Source organism: Lates calcarifer, linkage group LG15, assembly GCF_001640805.2.
Source record: "Lates calcarifer isolate ASB-BC8 linkage group LG15, TLL_Latcal_v3, whole genome shotgun sequence".
Taxonomy (NCBI): Eukaryota; Metazoa; Chordata; class Actinopteri; family Centropomidae; genus Lates; species Lates calcarifer.
This window is the reverse complement of record NC_066847.1, coordinates 19,684,530-19,698,839: the sequence shown is the minus strand read 5'-3', so window position 1 is coordinate 19,698,839 and position 14,310 is coordinate 19,684,530. Positions and strand designations below refer to the sequence as shown.

The window sequence follows — 14,310 nt, the reverse complement described above, 5'->3', positions numbered from 1 at the left end:
CTTTCTCTGATGTGACAGGAACATTTCCGGTCCCAGCTGTGCTGTATAACCAAGTCAAACTCTGTTTACTTATTTGCTATGGTCTGTCACATGGAACTGTAACCTGAAAAGCCCCAGCACAAGAAAAACAGTAGGTGTTTGTCTTCCCGCCTGAGCTGCAAATCATTTCAACAGTTAACTTACTTGAACTAATGAAAGTCAGTCTAAAATTCCAGAGAGTATGTTGTTTGAAGGGGAACGTTTTAAAAGAGGGGCCCCAGTGTGACAGCTGCACCCAGCTGTTACACATGTTAGTCAGGCCAGCCTTGCTAATCTGCAATCGGCTTTTTCATAAAACACACACACACACGCTGATTTGTTAAGTGGATGTATACACAGGAGAGAAAAGGAAAATGCAAAAACAACAAAGAAAACGCTTGCAGGCTTTAAATCTGGCCAGTTATTAATATGTTCTTTAATCTTCAACTTTTGATTGGATGCTTCTCTGCCCTGTGAGGAGGCCAATCAGGGGGGGCGCAGGAAGTACAGCTACAGCCCTAGTCCTCTGATCCTTGCCGAGCGGCAAACTTTCCCCTGTCAGATTAAGTAGGATTAGCTGGGTCCTGCCGTATGATGAACTGAGCGCTTCATATGGTGACTTGAAACTTTCCAAAGATGGCAAAAAAATCCCTGGTCAGGGAAATGTATTACTTGCTTTGAAAGCCCAGTGTTCACTACTTGATTAGGAGCCTTTCCACATCCTGAGCATGATACAATAGCTGCTGGCTTGTTGAGTGTGTGAAAACATCACCCACTTACTGCAATGTACAGTATTTGTGTGGATGCAAACATGTGCACTGGTGTGCCCAAGCATGTGCACATGCAGGCACGCAAATATACAAGCTCGTGGAAGTCACACAGGGCTTCTTGCTCCGAGCTGGCTCCCTCGTCACGGTCCTCTGTGGGTGCTAAGTTCCATTGTGTTTTAAAATGACACACATAAACACACACGCATACACAGGCACATGCATACGCTCTCATTGGTATTTTTATCCATCCCCAGAGCCACTCGGTGGCTGCAAGCCATATCACTCTCAGACGACAGAGGAGCCTCGGTCACACCAGCTAGTACTTAAGGCCCCCCCCCATCCCCACCCCAATGCCTGGAGCCAAGCAAAGTCAGGCTTGTGTGTGTATGTGTGTGTGTGTGTGTTGTGGTGGTCCACAGAGGTAGAATGTGTGCTGATATAAAAAGGTGGTGGCAGTGGTGGGGAGGTTAAACGTGGAAAGAATTTAGTCTGTTATCAACTGCTGCCTGCAAAACTACTGAGGAGGTACACACACACACATGCGTGCACACACAAACACAGCAAAGACCCCAAAAACGTGACTACATGACAGGGCCACAGGCACACAGACACACACATTGCCTTCTCAGACAGGGTTTTTCCTCCTGAGGCGAGGCTAAAACATCCAATCTCAGTCTTTCTTGTCTATCTCTGGCACTGATAAAGGCTTATAATGAACTGGGGACTGGAACTCAGTCCCAAGACCGATGGCTTTATGGCCCCGGCCAGATCATCACCCTCTGTGGACTTCGTTTGTCAGTGGGTGAGAAAGAGTCAGAAAGAGAGGGAACAGGAGGAAACAGAGAGGACAAAAACTGGAGAGGGGGGTGGTGGGGCAAAGATTAAAGTTTTACACTCCAACCTTTGAGAAGCATTTTGCAATACGGCTGGCATGCCCAGAGTTTACTACCGGAGTGTTCTTTCAGAACTGTGCCGCACTACTGGCTCTGCCGCTGGAATAAACGCTCAAAGTTTTGATAAGGGGGCCGTGCGTCGCGGCAAAGATCTAAACAAGGGGACCAAGGTTCTCCTGGGCTTATCTCTCTTCCCGTTATCTCTCCTTTTGTACTTCGGAGCAATGTAAAAGCATGTTTGTAAACTGGTTAACAGTAGTACATTTTGATTGGCTTGCATTGAAGAATGTGATAGCATGTTGTGTTTGGCAGGGCATGTTATTATTTCAGCTCACTCCTGAGCCCTGGGAGAGCATATAATGAAATCACTGTGGATGCAAAGACGTTCCACAGAATCGTAATGCTTGGAAACAGCAACTTGCCATGTTATAAATGATCAGAGGTAGAAAAAATATTAGTAATGACTAAAAAATACAGATACTGTGATAAAAAAAAGCTTTACTTACCTCAAAAAGATTGGATGCTTCATTGCCGTACTGAGTGGAAATGATCTCTGATTGGTCACTGTACCATTTGAGGCCACCCAGGAAGCTGTCTGCATCTAAGTCACTGACATCCAGCTCTGAGAGGTCTAGTTCAGGGAGGTCTGGGCAGAGGGGCTGGTCTTCACCAACCAAGGCAGCACACTGGAGAGAAAGCAAACAACAAGGGAACGGTCAGACAGGAATCATGTCTCGTTCGAATGCAAATCAGATGCTGAATTTGCTGTGCCAACTTTGAAAATAACGGGAGAATCAAAATCTGGACATGAGTCAGACGTCTTCTCAAAGCCTGCTGTTGAATCCTAAACAAAGGGAAGTCACACATTTGTATAACATACAAACATTTAACTAATTCAAGCCCAAACTTCTCAAATTACTGACAAATTAAGCTCTAAATTCTTTCATTTAATCATTTTGAATACGTCTGCCACTTTCATGTGACATACTTACTGGCAATAATCAATAGATACATCCGTTATTAACTCTCTTACTATTACTATTGATTATTAACAGAATGTTTTTTTTGGCTGCGGGTCACAATGTGCAAGCCTGCAACCTGTTTCCACTCTGCTTCTGTTCAACCTACAGTACACTCTGTCCTCCCACCATCACTCCCCAAGCGCTGTGATTGGCGCTGGCCTCCGCGCTACTAAATGCTGCCTGTTGACATTTTTGTTATTCATCAGCCACTTTTATGTAATCTAGCCAATGCCTACTGTATGTAGCAGCTGTTCCTGCTTCCTCCCCACACAAATCATCAGCTCTCAGAGTGATGGGCTCTGGACTGGAAATCAAGCAGGGACTTTGGTGATGTGTGAGAGCAGGTTTTGCAGGATTATTTGAAATATTTACCACAGTGGAATCCCTGTTTCTTGGCGTTGTGTGGTATTAAATGATTTTGTCCAAGAAAAATACTTATTAGTCATTTCAGTATGCAACCCTAGGAAGGAAACCGACAGCTTAAATGTGCCACAGTCAGACAGACCTTTCTCTGTGCTCCACACAAGGTGGGCGAACTTTGCGCTCTGTAGTCAGGGATCATTCAAAGGCAAAAACCTCGCCAGAGTCGAGGCGTGTTTACACTCTGTGACCGTGCACATGCAAATCCAAGCCTGAGAAAAGAGCTTTGCGGCTGGTTTCTAATAGGCTACACGCTCCTAATTTTGTTGACAACACGTCAGCCGATGTAGGAACGCTACGGGATAGCCAGGATACAGGATATAAGATAGATATCCTCGGGCGAAGCCGGGAGGTATTTGGCCCGCAGACTCAGGAGGGGTGAGAGTCGGGTTCGGCTCAGGGCAAAGCTGTGGAGACGGATGTTGTGCCAAGTAGGGGAAAAAAAACCCACCCAGACAACCGGTGTCACAGCTCATCTGTCCTCGGAAACGCACCAACACGAATACACGATGACTTAAGACTATGATGAGACAAATCCGTTATGTTGCAACCGCTACAGCGGAGGGGGGCAGACTCACTGCGTCTTAGGCTTCCCCCTGAGATGATCCACTCTGACAAAGCACGGCTAAGGGAAAAAAAAAAAAAACCGGCAACAAAGCTGTTAGCGTATTCAGAGGCTGGACGTCCTATACCCAATTATCTTATGGACTTCTTGGTGAACTAATGAAATAGCGCCGCCAGAGAGACGATCAGGGCGCACCACAGCGCTCCACTGATTTACGCACGCATCGCACATAAAAGCACCTGCTAGGAGAAGATTATCAGGGGGAGGACTGGGTGACAGTTCTGTTTTTCAAAGAGCAAGATTCTAATACGCATTAACAAGTCTAAATGCAGACATTTTCACAAAACGAGGAAAAGGGAGGCTCCAGAAACGCGTGCATTTGTTGGTTTGACGCTGGTAGATAACTAAACACTATCGCAGCCCGAACGGTAAAGAAAGTGACAGGATGCATCTGACTCGGTGATTAAAGTGCAAGGCAGTTCATCTGAACCAAAGCCAGTTCCTAAATCGCTCGGGAGAAATGCAGATTGTTACTTTCATTAAACGATGACAGTTCTCTTTCCTCACATTCTCATCACGCAGCAGCAGATAACCACAAATATGCAGCCAGACTGCAGTCACATCGTGTAGTTACTGTGAAGCATCACTGAGCTCTCCTGTATGCAGACAAGTGCCCTACAAGTGCAGCCAGGTAGACCCCCTAAACGTCCAGACCAAGCTGGACGGACTCAGTGAATCGGGAAACAGGGGACGAATAAGTATCCTTTTGATGTGTCTTGTCATCTGCACGCACTTTAATCACAACACAAGAAAATGGAAGATAGGTGAAAAAGACGAGAGCGAGTAATTGTTTGGATAAAGAGGGAGAAATACGCAGAGGGTTAAAAAAAAAAAAAAAAAAAAAAAAAAAAAGAAATGCGCACGAATGTACAATCATGTAGTCTGGCTGGATGCGGTGCTGCTCTCCAAGCCAGCGCAACGCTCCCCCTCGGCCGGGATGTTGGCACACAGACGTGGCCGGTGCCGTCAGTTATTATGATGCTTTCCCCCTGCGCAATGCCAGATAAGCGGGTCCCTCAAGTGTGGACAACCTTTGCTCTCGCCTCGAAAAAAAAAAAAAAATAACATGCGCTATCCCGACACAGCACATCAAAGGGATTGTTATCGTCAGTGGGATTTCATGCGTCAGCGAAATACCTGACTTTGAGACATTTCAGTCATCTCTGCATGAAAAAGAAAAGCTTCTCGGGCACCGGAGCGCGTACAGTCCCGCGGCTGGAGAGAGATCCGCCAGCTTGCATCAAGCACTCTCGCTCCGACTGAACAGAGATCCTACACCGGGTGGAGGCGGGGCGGGGGGGGGGGGGGGGGGGGAGATAGAAGAGCGATGGTCCTGAGCCCGTGCACGCGTTACAACAACTACATCTTTAACTGAGGCGAAAGGGGGAGATTCCGCACATTCCCTCCACTTGTCATATATTCCCCGTGTTGTATATCCCCCCGCATCCTCCTCAACAGCGTCCAGACGCGCACGCTACACCGGCATGCCACCGCTAGCACCAACAGCAACAACAGCAGCAGCAGCGGAGGAGGAGGAGGAGGTGGAGAAGAGACTTATGTGGAAATCACTGTCTCGGATAGCCAGTGCTGTCCATCGTTCCAGGGTGAAAAAACAGAAAGTCCAGAAGGCTAGAAGGATGAAAGAAGTCGGATTTTTTTTTTTTTAAGATGCGCTCACCTCTAATTCTCTCCACACCGAGTCCTGGTTACACCTGTCCCACGCCATCCAGCCACTGAATGACGGTCCGGAAAAAATAATAATAATAAAAAAAAAACAAAAAAGGAAAAAGAAAAAGAAAAAAAGAAAGAAATCAAGTAAAAAAAAAGAAATCCACACACGCTTCCCACTCGCTCTCGCACAGGCAACTGCTGCCCCTCGCCGAGAATGAACCGAGGGCACCTGTCTTACAACTGCTTTCCATCACATGACAAAGCTATTAAAAGTAGGCAGGGGAGTGACTCCGCGTCCACACTACTCGCCAGTGACGCGCAGTGAGCAGGCGGGGTCTGGCTGCGCACATAGTAAAATCCTCTCCGTGCACTGCAAAAAATGTCCATCTGAAAACCATAGCATGATCTATCTATCTATCTATCTATCTATCTATCTATCTGTTTAAATTTACATGACATATATAAAAAGATTCTGCCTATAGATAAAAAAACACTGCTTTCTGAAATTCCAATAACCAAGTAGACTTATCTTAAATTTTATTCAGATCACTTGGCTAAAATATATTCTACATATATCTTGAGGAATCTCGATTTGAGTTACAGTTCAAACCCACGATCTGAGCGCTGTTGGTCATTTTTTGCAGCTTGAGCGTTAAATGGTGGCAAATCTCCTTTAAATTCGCTTAAAGCTGGTGTTTTAGTTAAAATAATGAAACTATAAAATGTCAGGAGTATATATGGTGCATTCAGGATCAATGTTCTTTTTTTTTTTGGTGAGCTGCTTTTATAATTCGTCACACAGTTACTGGCCATCATCAGTCACCCCCCACCCCCCACCCCACTCTTCGCAGTGCCTCACAGTTTAGTGAATTGACGCCTGTAAATGAATGTATAAGACCGACCACATTTAAGGTTTCAGTTGTGCAGATGCAGCTTTTCCTATATTTTCCTATCAGCTCTGACTATAGAGCATACAGCAGTTTACATTAGTTCGTTTGCACGTCAATTACTTTCAATTACTTGCGCCACTCCTGCATTAACTCGTGACTGTAACGTAAAATACCAGTGTCTGGCGTGTAGAATATCAAAGCAGGTAATTCAGTCTTTTGGAAAGTATTTCTTTGTCCATTCAGAGGCAATAAAAAGGACAGGTGGCAGTATCAACCGTGTATACAGTGTCAACAGGACGTGTATAGGCAACACTACCTTGGTGAAATGAAAACAAAAGCTTTGTGGACATTTTAAACAAAGTGGTTTTTCTGTTGGGCAGACACACTGCTGCAGGAGTTCTCTCTCAATCCTAGCTGTTATTGCCTTCCTCTGATCACACATTTAACAGAAACATCATTCTATATGTAAATTGCTAAGAGCTATTGTCACATAGAGAGAGTTAATGGATTATGTTATTCTAAAACAGTGTTTGTAAAGGGGATTTTTCCTGTTTAGACATTATTCTCAGGGAAAAAAAAAAACAAAAAAACAAGTTAACTTGTTTTTGACAATACATTTCTGTAATAAGAAACTCACTCCATGGAATATGCTAACCCCAATCCAATTTTTAGTCTTGTAAGCCTATTAAGTCCACCTGAGCATGCAAGGAGCAATTGTCTCCCTAAATTAGTGAACCACATACAGTAAGTATCATTAAACACAAAATTGCACAGAAAGCTGTAAAAAGGTTCTGGGACTGGAAATTTAAATCATGCAGAGTGTGTGTATCCCTGCCAGCGTGGCGCCCTGTGTGTGCAGTAAGACATTATATGTGAGAGTGTTATGCTCATGAGTATCTGAGGCCATTTGTACCACTAAAATCTATACATCTGCCTCTCCACGCGTGCCCAGAGATACTACCCAGAAGCCACGGCGAAACCCGATCGGAGCAGGTGGTGTGTGCAGTGACCTCACAGAGCCCAGATGGACCAGTACCGCACAGACCGTAATATAGGGGCAACATGGGAGTGACACAGAGCGCTATGGTAGCTGGCTTTGTGACTGCAGCAGGGATTTCAATCCTTCCGTGAAGAAAAAGTAGAGTTAAAGTAACCTCCTGGTCTCTACATGGTGTTTATGTGTTCGACAGATGTAGGTAATTGCAGGTACAGTAGCTACCGGGCACATAGATTCTTCACGAGTTGAGTAATAGCAACATAACAAACACAGACTTGTGAAAAAAAGGACAAAGAAAGAAAAATCTTGGTTGGAGATGTATGCTGGTAAATGATATTTCTCCCTCTCCTGAAGCGGCATGTGAGTCACAGTCAAAAGCCTTATCTGATTGTACTCTTCATGCCAATTAAGACAAGGGAAGCTAAATATAGATATAATGTTATGGTTTCCTTTCTTGAATGGCCTTTGATACGTCTTTTCTGCAAACACAAGTCTTGCTAGAGGCTGGATATTTATGTATGCAGTGGTAGAGATTTGTAGATACAGGAATCATTTCAAAAGGAGAAAAAAAAAGAGAGGGGGTTCTACAGCCGTACTGAAGTACAGGTAATCTTTGAAATGCCACAGCTTTTGTTTCAGTTGCAGAGAGCTGATAATGAAGGGGTAGGTATGGGGAGATTGTCACAGGCTGGCGCAGAATGAGAAATAGGTAATGTTTAGTAGCCCACATCAGAGGAGATATTTAGGCCAAGGCGCTGCCAGCTAAGGAGGGGGGGCGACATCACCGGGTGTTTGATCGTTCTGCTCCCGAGAACGGCCTCGGGTCTTGCTTTCACACTGCCCCTGCATTACTCGCTCTTATAGATATCACGTCTCAAGGGGAGTGAATCTATAGGATGGAGTGTGAAAAGTTGTTCACACCCATTTGATGCATAGCATGTTGTCATTTGATGGAACTGACTTCTCCGGGGCTCTGAACGCGGGGCTTAACCTCACAGACAAATACACTTCAATAGGAAACCCAAAAGAATTCCAAGCGACTGCTGTTTTAAATCGCTACATGGTTCACAACTCAAAAAGAATGCAATGTGACAACCTTTCTGCGAAGAACATGCCCAGTTCCACGTGCGGACAAACTACTACCAGATTCAGCTTGAATTGTGGGTTGCGCTGCTGGCTGTTCTCAGATAGCAAAAGGGCCTTAATGATTAAACAATTTCTCCCAAGGGTTAGCTGACAAGTGGAGTTCTCAAAGACAAAATGGCTAAATGGGGCTAATCCACAGATAATTATCTTTGTGTGAATATTCAACGTGGCTTGACTCATGCTACAGAGTCTTAGATTGAATGTGATATTAACATTTCTGTTAAGAGCTGGATTTGTATTGCTGCTGTAGAGGAAATTGTGGTTATATGTTTTAATCTGACAGTCTTTTTTTTTTTTAACAGGGTCTTTTTTGACAGTCTATCCACACTTAAGTGGCTGTGTCTTGTTTTCCTTTTCCCATAAATTGTGTTACCGTCCCCTCTGAGAGTGCCGCCGCACAGTGTGTGTGTGTGTGTGTGTTTGTATGGGGGTGGGGGGGGGGTGATTCATATCACTTTGTTGCATGTCATTGCTCCCAACAGAATCTATCCTAGCATCTGGCCGTTTTAATACATAGTGGCTGGATTCATAGGAATTAATTGAGGGCAGAGGTAAAACAGAGTGCCGCATCTATTCATGTATCGCTCAGGATGGTTAAAAGACAGCTTATGCTTCACTCTCCCGCTTGTCATCTGATGTGCATTCAGATCTTTGGTGCACGGGTCATTTTTCCACTTGATAATAGTCATATTGTTTTCTCCTTATTAGGGAACAAAGGAGGAAGTGGTCACATTTCACAATAGTCAAATGCTCTACAATAACATAGGATGTAATGCCATACAGAAGTGGCTACAGGAAATGTAAATGGATACACAGTGCAAATAAGAGATTCCAATGTGGTGTCAAATGATCACACAGGACTGCTATAAAAGTGCCCTTTAATAGACTAATATGATGTAATAAAACTAGTGCACGTAGTCAAAATATTTAACATAACATTTTTTAAGAATTCTTTTTTCTCTTTCTCTCTTTGTTACTTATCAGGGCCACATAAATATCTCTCACATGGGCCATACATTTACTTGGCCTCCATAGGCTCCTAACTCATGCATCATAGGCGACAAGATAAACAGTGTGACGCCACAAATTATGCCAGCGCTCGCCCTCTGACATACAGTAAGTTAGTGCATTCTCCCCCTGTGAAGATTTTACATCGCCTCTCTTTGTAGTGCCCTTCAGAGAACCCGTCGCCTTTCTGCCCCTGCGTGCGAGCGTGTAATCCTTTCCATCAATGAACTCCACTGTGTCATTTAGCCACTCTCAGGATGGCGGCCACTTCCCCCGCAGAGAGTCCGGCCCACATTATTAAGGCAAATGGCACGAGGAGGCCAGGGCCAGTTAGCTATGGCTGAGCCTCGGAATTGAAAATAGCATTGGTCCCATGCAGGGGCTGGTAAACACAAAAAAGGAGCCTGGGGCGCAATGCAGGATGGTTCCACCCTCCCCCTTTCCCCACTCCAGCTCTGTTTTTGGAGGAGCTGGGGAAAAGAGGCAGCCTTGCCCCCACCCCCCCAACAATCCCTTCCATTCCCCACCAACATCCTCCCGCCACAGACGAATAATATCACGGTCACATGGTGATGCGAGTCTCCCATCGGAGCCCTGTGTTGTAGGGGGGTTGTTATTGGGCTTGTTTAAAATCACCAGCAAGTCATGCAAGATGCATGTGGAAAGTGGTGGCAGAAAGAGGGTGAGCTGCGAGCGCAGGCCTGGTGTGTAATGCGTTCTTGGTGGAGAACCGTGCTAAACTAGCGCTCTGGGCAGGGACTTGCGAGGCACTTTGTGTTTTGCTTGGGTATAGCACTCGCAAGGAATATTAAAATTTATGGACCATGAGGGTTTGGGCTGCAAACACACTTACATAAACAAGACTTGCACACTGGCTGTGCTTAAAATGCTACAAACCCAAACTTTGAAATTGCTGTAAAATTCCAACAGATGCCACATACCCGGCAATGCAACTAGAGGAAATGAGATGCGCTTGTGCGGCGGAGATAGTTAAATCTTTTTCTACTGAAAGGGCACAAGAAAATAGTACTTGTTGTCATGCTGAATATCCAGTAAGGAACTTTTTGAAGTTTAATATAAATCTTAAACTTAGTGACTCAAAGCCATGGCCTGTAAAAGCAATGATGTTTGGAGCAGTGTGATCTAAGTTATATACAAGCATTAGAGAACAGCAAAATGAACTCTGGAATGTGAAAAATACATTACTGAAATCTCATCACTGGCTACAGGCAAATTTAGGCGCATCTTTCTGCAAACTGCGAGAACCTCCTGTGAGTCACGAGGAGGGCCCAAAGCACAACAGATGTTGCTTGATTTCTAAAATAATAGAGAGGCAGGGCTGAATACCTTGACAGCGCAGTCCTTATGTACTCTTAGCACTGGAAGAGCGCCAGGGAAGAATTAGGTCAGCTGAAGTGCACCGTGCGCCTTGTGGAACTCCACGTTAAAACAGCATCAGGGGAGGGAGGAAAGGGTGGTGGTGGTGGGGGTGGGTGAGTGGGGGCACTGGTGACACACAGGTAGAAATTTCTGGAGCAGCATAACCAGTTTTTTTTTCTTTTACTCTTGTATCATGGAAATGCGAGCAGAAACGTTACACCCCTGAGTCCAGACTGCAGCCTAATTATTTTGAGCAATGAAAAGAGAAGGAAAAGGGGAATGAGAGAGAGGAAAAAAATGCATGCGAAATGCAATTCTTTCATACAGCCTGCATACGGGGTGTATAACCATAAGCCTGAAAAAATCCTTACGGCACAATAAAACTGATTGTATCATCACCTTTTTTTTTTCCCCTTACAGGGTGCATTTCTACTACTCTTCACATCACCTCCTAAAAGGAGCATGTACTGCTGGAGTACACGGTGATGGGGGAAAAAAAAAAGCAGAGCAGGGATGAGAGGGGAGAGAAGGCACAGTCAATACCCATTTTTGCCAAAGCATCCTAGTGAAAAAGAGCAAAGAGACAAAAGGAGCAGATGGATGGAGATGGAGCTAATGCTGAAAGAGAGTGTGACAGGGAGTAACAAAAGCAAGAGGGAGTGAGCCACTGAGAGTGATAGAAAGAGTTGGACAAAGATGGGGCATGAATTAGAGGCAGATATGGAAGGAAGGGGATGAAGGTGGAAGCAAGGTACAAGAAGGAGTGATGGGGGGGTGGTGGTGGCAGGAAATGTCGACTTTAACAAAGGGTGAGACTGAGGGGGAGGCTGGTAACCACCTCGCCGTGCTCCGAAGCTGTTCCATCTCTCATCTGAAGATAAACCGCCCCTTTGCCGGGGCTGACCCCCACCGAGTCCCCGCTGAACTTCCAGTGCCGGTCTTACCACGTCCACTATCTCGGTGTTAATCTAATGGGTTACCACAACCCCCCCACCCACCCCGCCCGCATATTCCGGTCACGGTCTGAGATCTTCCTGCTTACGATGGGTATCTCGCTCACACGCGCGACATATTCATTTACAGGAAGGTCTAGGTTTTCACACACTGATCCTTCCACTGCCAACATGACCTCATTGCCCCCCTCATGACTATCATGTATTGGGAATAAACCTGTGTTGTAAATGCACTCTCTCCCTTGTTAGCCACACTGAACTGGAAGAAATAATGAGATGCAGATTTGAAGATGACAGAAAATAATTGGTTCTGATGTGTGTAAAATCCTGATTTTAACTGGACATGATATTCAAATGACTTGGCAGCCATCCATCAGTGTAAACGTATGAGTAAGCATATTGCAGAATGTGCTGAACAACAATGTTGGCTTTTCCTCGTGAGTAGGCAACCTCCGTGCTTTTTTGGCAACTAAAGCCCTTTTTGTTTTTTCCAGTCAGACGCTGTTATGCCTCAAGCTATTTCCACTGTCTGGAAATAAGGTGATTTCCATCACTTATTTTCATGATATCTGATCATCAGCGGTTGGAATCAAGAGCAAAAATTAACTGTCAGGCAGTCGTTCAATCAGTCAACCCTTGCCCTGGCTAGCCTGTCCCTGCAGCTTTCTCCATATCCCTCCCCATAATCCCTTGTTGTGTGTTTTGTGGTGCTCTGCGTCCACCGGGACTGTCATCACCGCCACAATAAACAGGATTAATCAGCGCTGGCATTGGCCACTTTGGTCCAGATGACGCGTGTAATTAAGGAGTAATTGGCATGTCATCTGTACATGAGGAAATATGACATGCGCGAGCCAGATGTACTCATTGTGCCGCCCCGCAACAAGCAGCGCTTGAACAACTGTGTCCTCAAAGGCTTTTTTCTTCAGGGAGATAAGTTCCTTTGCACTGCTGACACCCTCGCTTCTTTAATGTCTTTACTCACCCCGCAAACTCCCTCACATTTTAATTTACTTGCTTATTCATTTATTTACATGCTAACACACTTAAACACTAATTTGCTAACTTATTCATTTATTTACATGCTAACCCACTTACTGCCGCTCGCATTCAGCAACTTATTCATTTATCCACATCCAGGATGACACAGTTACTTTCTCGAGTATTCATTTATGCACGTAGGAAGTCACTTACATTCTCGCCGGTCTTAATTAAGAGGCCTCTCTCTTTTTCGCTTCACACAATAGGATGGGTTTATGCTGCTCAATATATACTGTAGCTGCACACAATGGGAGATGGCCAAGATGCCCTTTCATGTTTAGGGTCACGCTGGCTGCAACAATAGGTCTGAACTGCCCTTATCTCTCCTTGTAAACGCAAAGCTCCGGGATAAGTCAGAGCCCGATTTCATGGCTCATGTGGGAGATGTTAGGATGAACATCACTGAGGGGAGAGTTTTCTTATTTGCCCTTGCACCTTATATTTCCTCAGTTGTTAGGGAAGTCAGTAATAAAAAAAAAAATTCACTGCCAGGCTTTAGGATGATACTCTCTCTCTCTCTAAGCTCTTATGAAACACAGCAAAGGCGCATATGTATTTATTATTATTTCATATCTGTGTCTGCAGCCATTTGTCAGTATAAACATAATTCTGAATTACATTAACTAAAGAGGGAACATTATGAATGCCAAGCTCTACCGCCTCTTCTCTATAAATTCAGTTACTTCAGGATTATTAAAGGTGTGCCAAAGCAAATGAATATTATGAATCCTACAGGTTTGTGGGAGAATTTTCCCCAACAAACCAAGAAAGCCCAGCATCACTGGAACAAAGTTTGGGCTGAGACTGGGTGCAGAGCTGGTTTCAGGAGGGGTGAGCTTGGCAGGGAGTGAGGTCAGTGATGCACTTGGCTGGTAACGTCAGATAGCTGCTGGCTAATTTGCAGTATGCCCCCAATCGCAACAGAAAGCCGAGAGCCACGCTGAGGGGAGAGAGGGTGGCCATAACGGCAAAGCAAATGGCTCATAGAGATATCCCAGTTGTTTTTCATCACATCAATTTCACGCCTGTGCCGCCAGTTTTTCCCGAAATGTGACAAGATGGAGACAGGGAGGAAAAAAGAGAAATGGGGGGGAAAAAAGGGGGGATAAAGAGAGATAGCAAGGAGGAAGAAAACAACAAGCTCGGAGATACATAGAGCTGGCAATGTTAATCTCAAGGCATGTTCCTAGTGCGAGTGATTGCTGTCATAGCTGTCTCCTAAACAAACAAATGAGAATATCTCTAAAGCTAATATCTTCACTGACAATATTGCTCACCCACTTCTCAATTTACTGATGCAACACAGGAGTTCTTCCAGCAATTCAGTTTTCTCTCTCTGGTATGTTTGCAGAGACCTCAGTGCAAGAAGGCTTTGGAATGATAACAATAATGATAATTATTGTTGGTCATTGTATTCTATATCACCAGTGAGTTCTGTTCTCCAATATACAAATAATTAATGTCAGTACACTTAAT

The 14,310-nt window shown here is 44.8% G+C and overlaps 2 protein-coding genes across 5 annotated transcripts in view; one reads left to right on the top strand and one right to left on the bottom strand.

Annotated features, from left to right (window-relative positions):
* Nucleotides 1-5,689, bottom strand: part of ppargc1a (peroxisome proliferator-activated receptor gamma, coactivator 1 alpha) — a 38,276-nt gene extending 32,587 nt beyond the window's left edge. For 2 of the 4 annotated variants that reach the window (XM_018690425.2, XM_018690432.2), the window contains exons 1-2: nucleotides 5,427-5,688; nucleotides 2,188-2,367 (exon numbers count right to left, since the gene is read on the bottom strand). In XM_018690425.2, coding sequence (XP_018545941.1) covers nucleotides 2,188-2,367; nucleotides 5,427-5,474 — 228 coding nt within the window. In that variant the 5' untranslated portion in view covers nucleotides 5,475-5,688. Of the gene's footprint in view, nucleotides 1-2,187; nucleotides 2,368-4,885; nucleotides 5,383-5,426 lie in introns of those variants that run through there. The other 2 variants (XM_018690419.2, XM_051076204.1) reach the window with 2 other exon arrangements.
* Nucleotides 1-14,310, top strand: part of rpl34 (ribosomal protein L34) — a 750,063-nt gene that overhangs the window by 386,958 nt on the left and 348,795 nt on the right. The gene's annotated exons all lie outside the window — the stretch shown is intronic.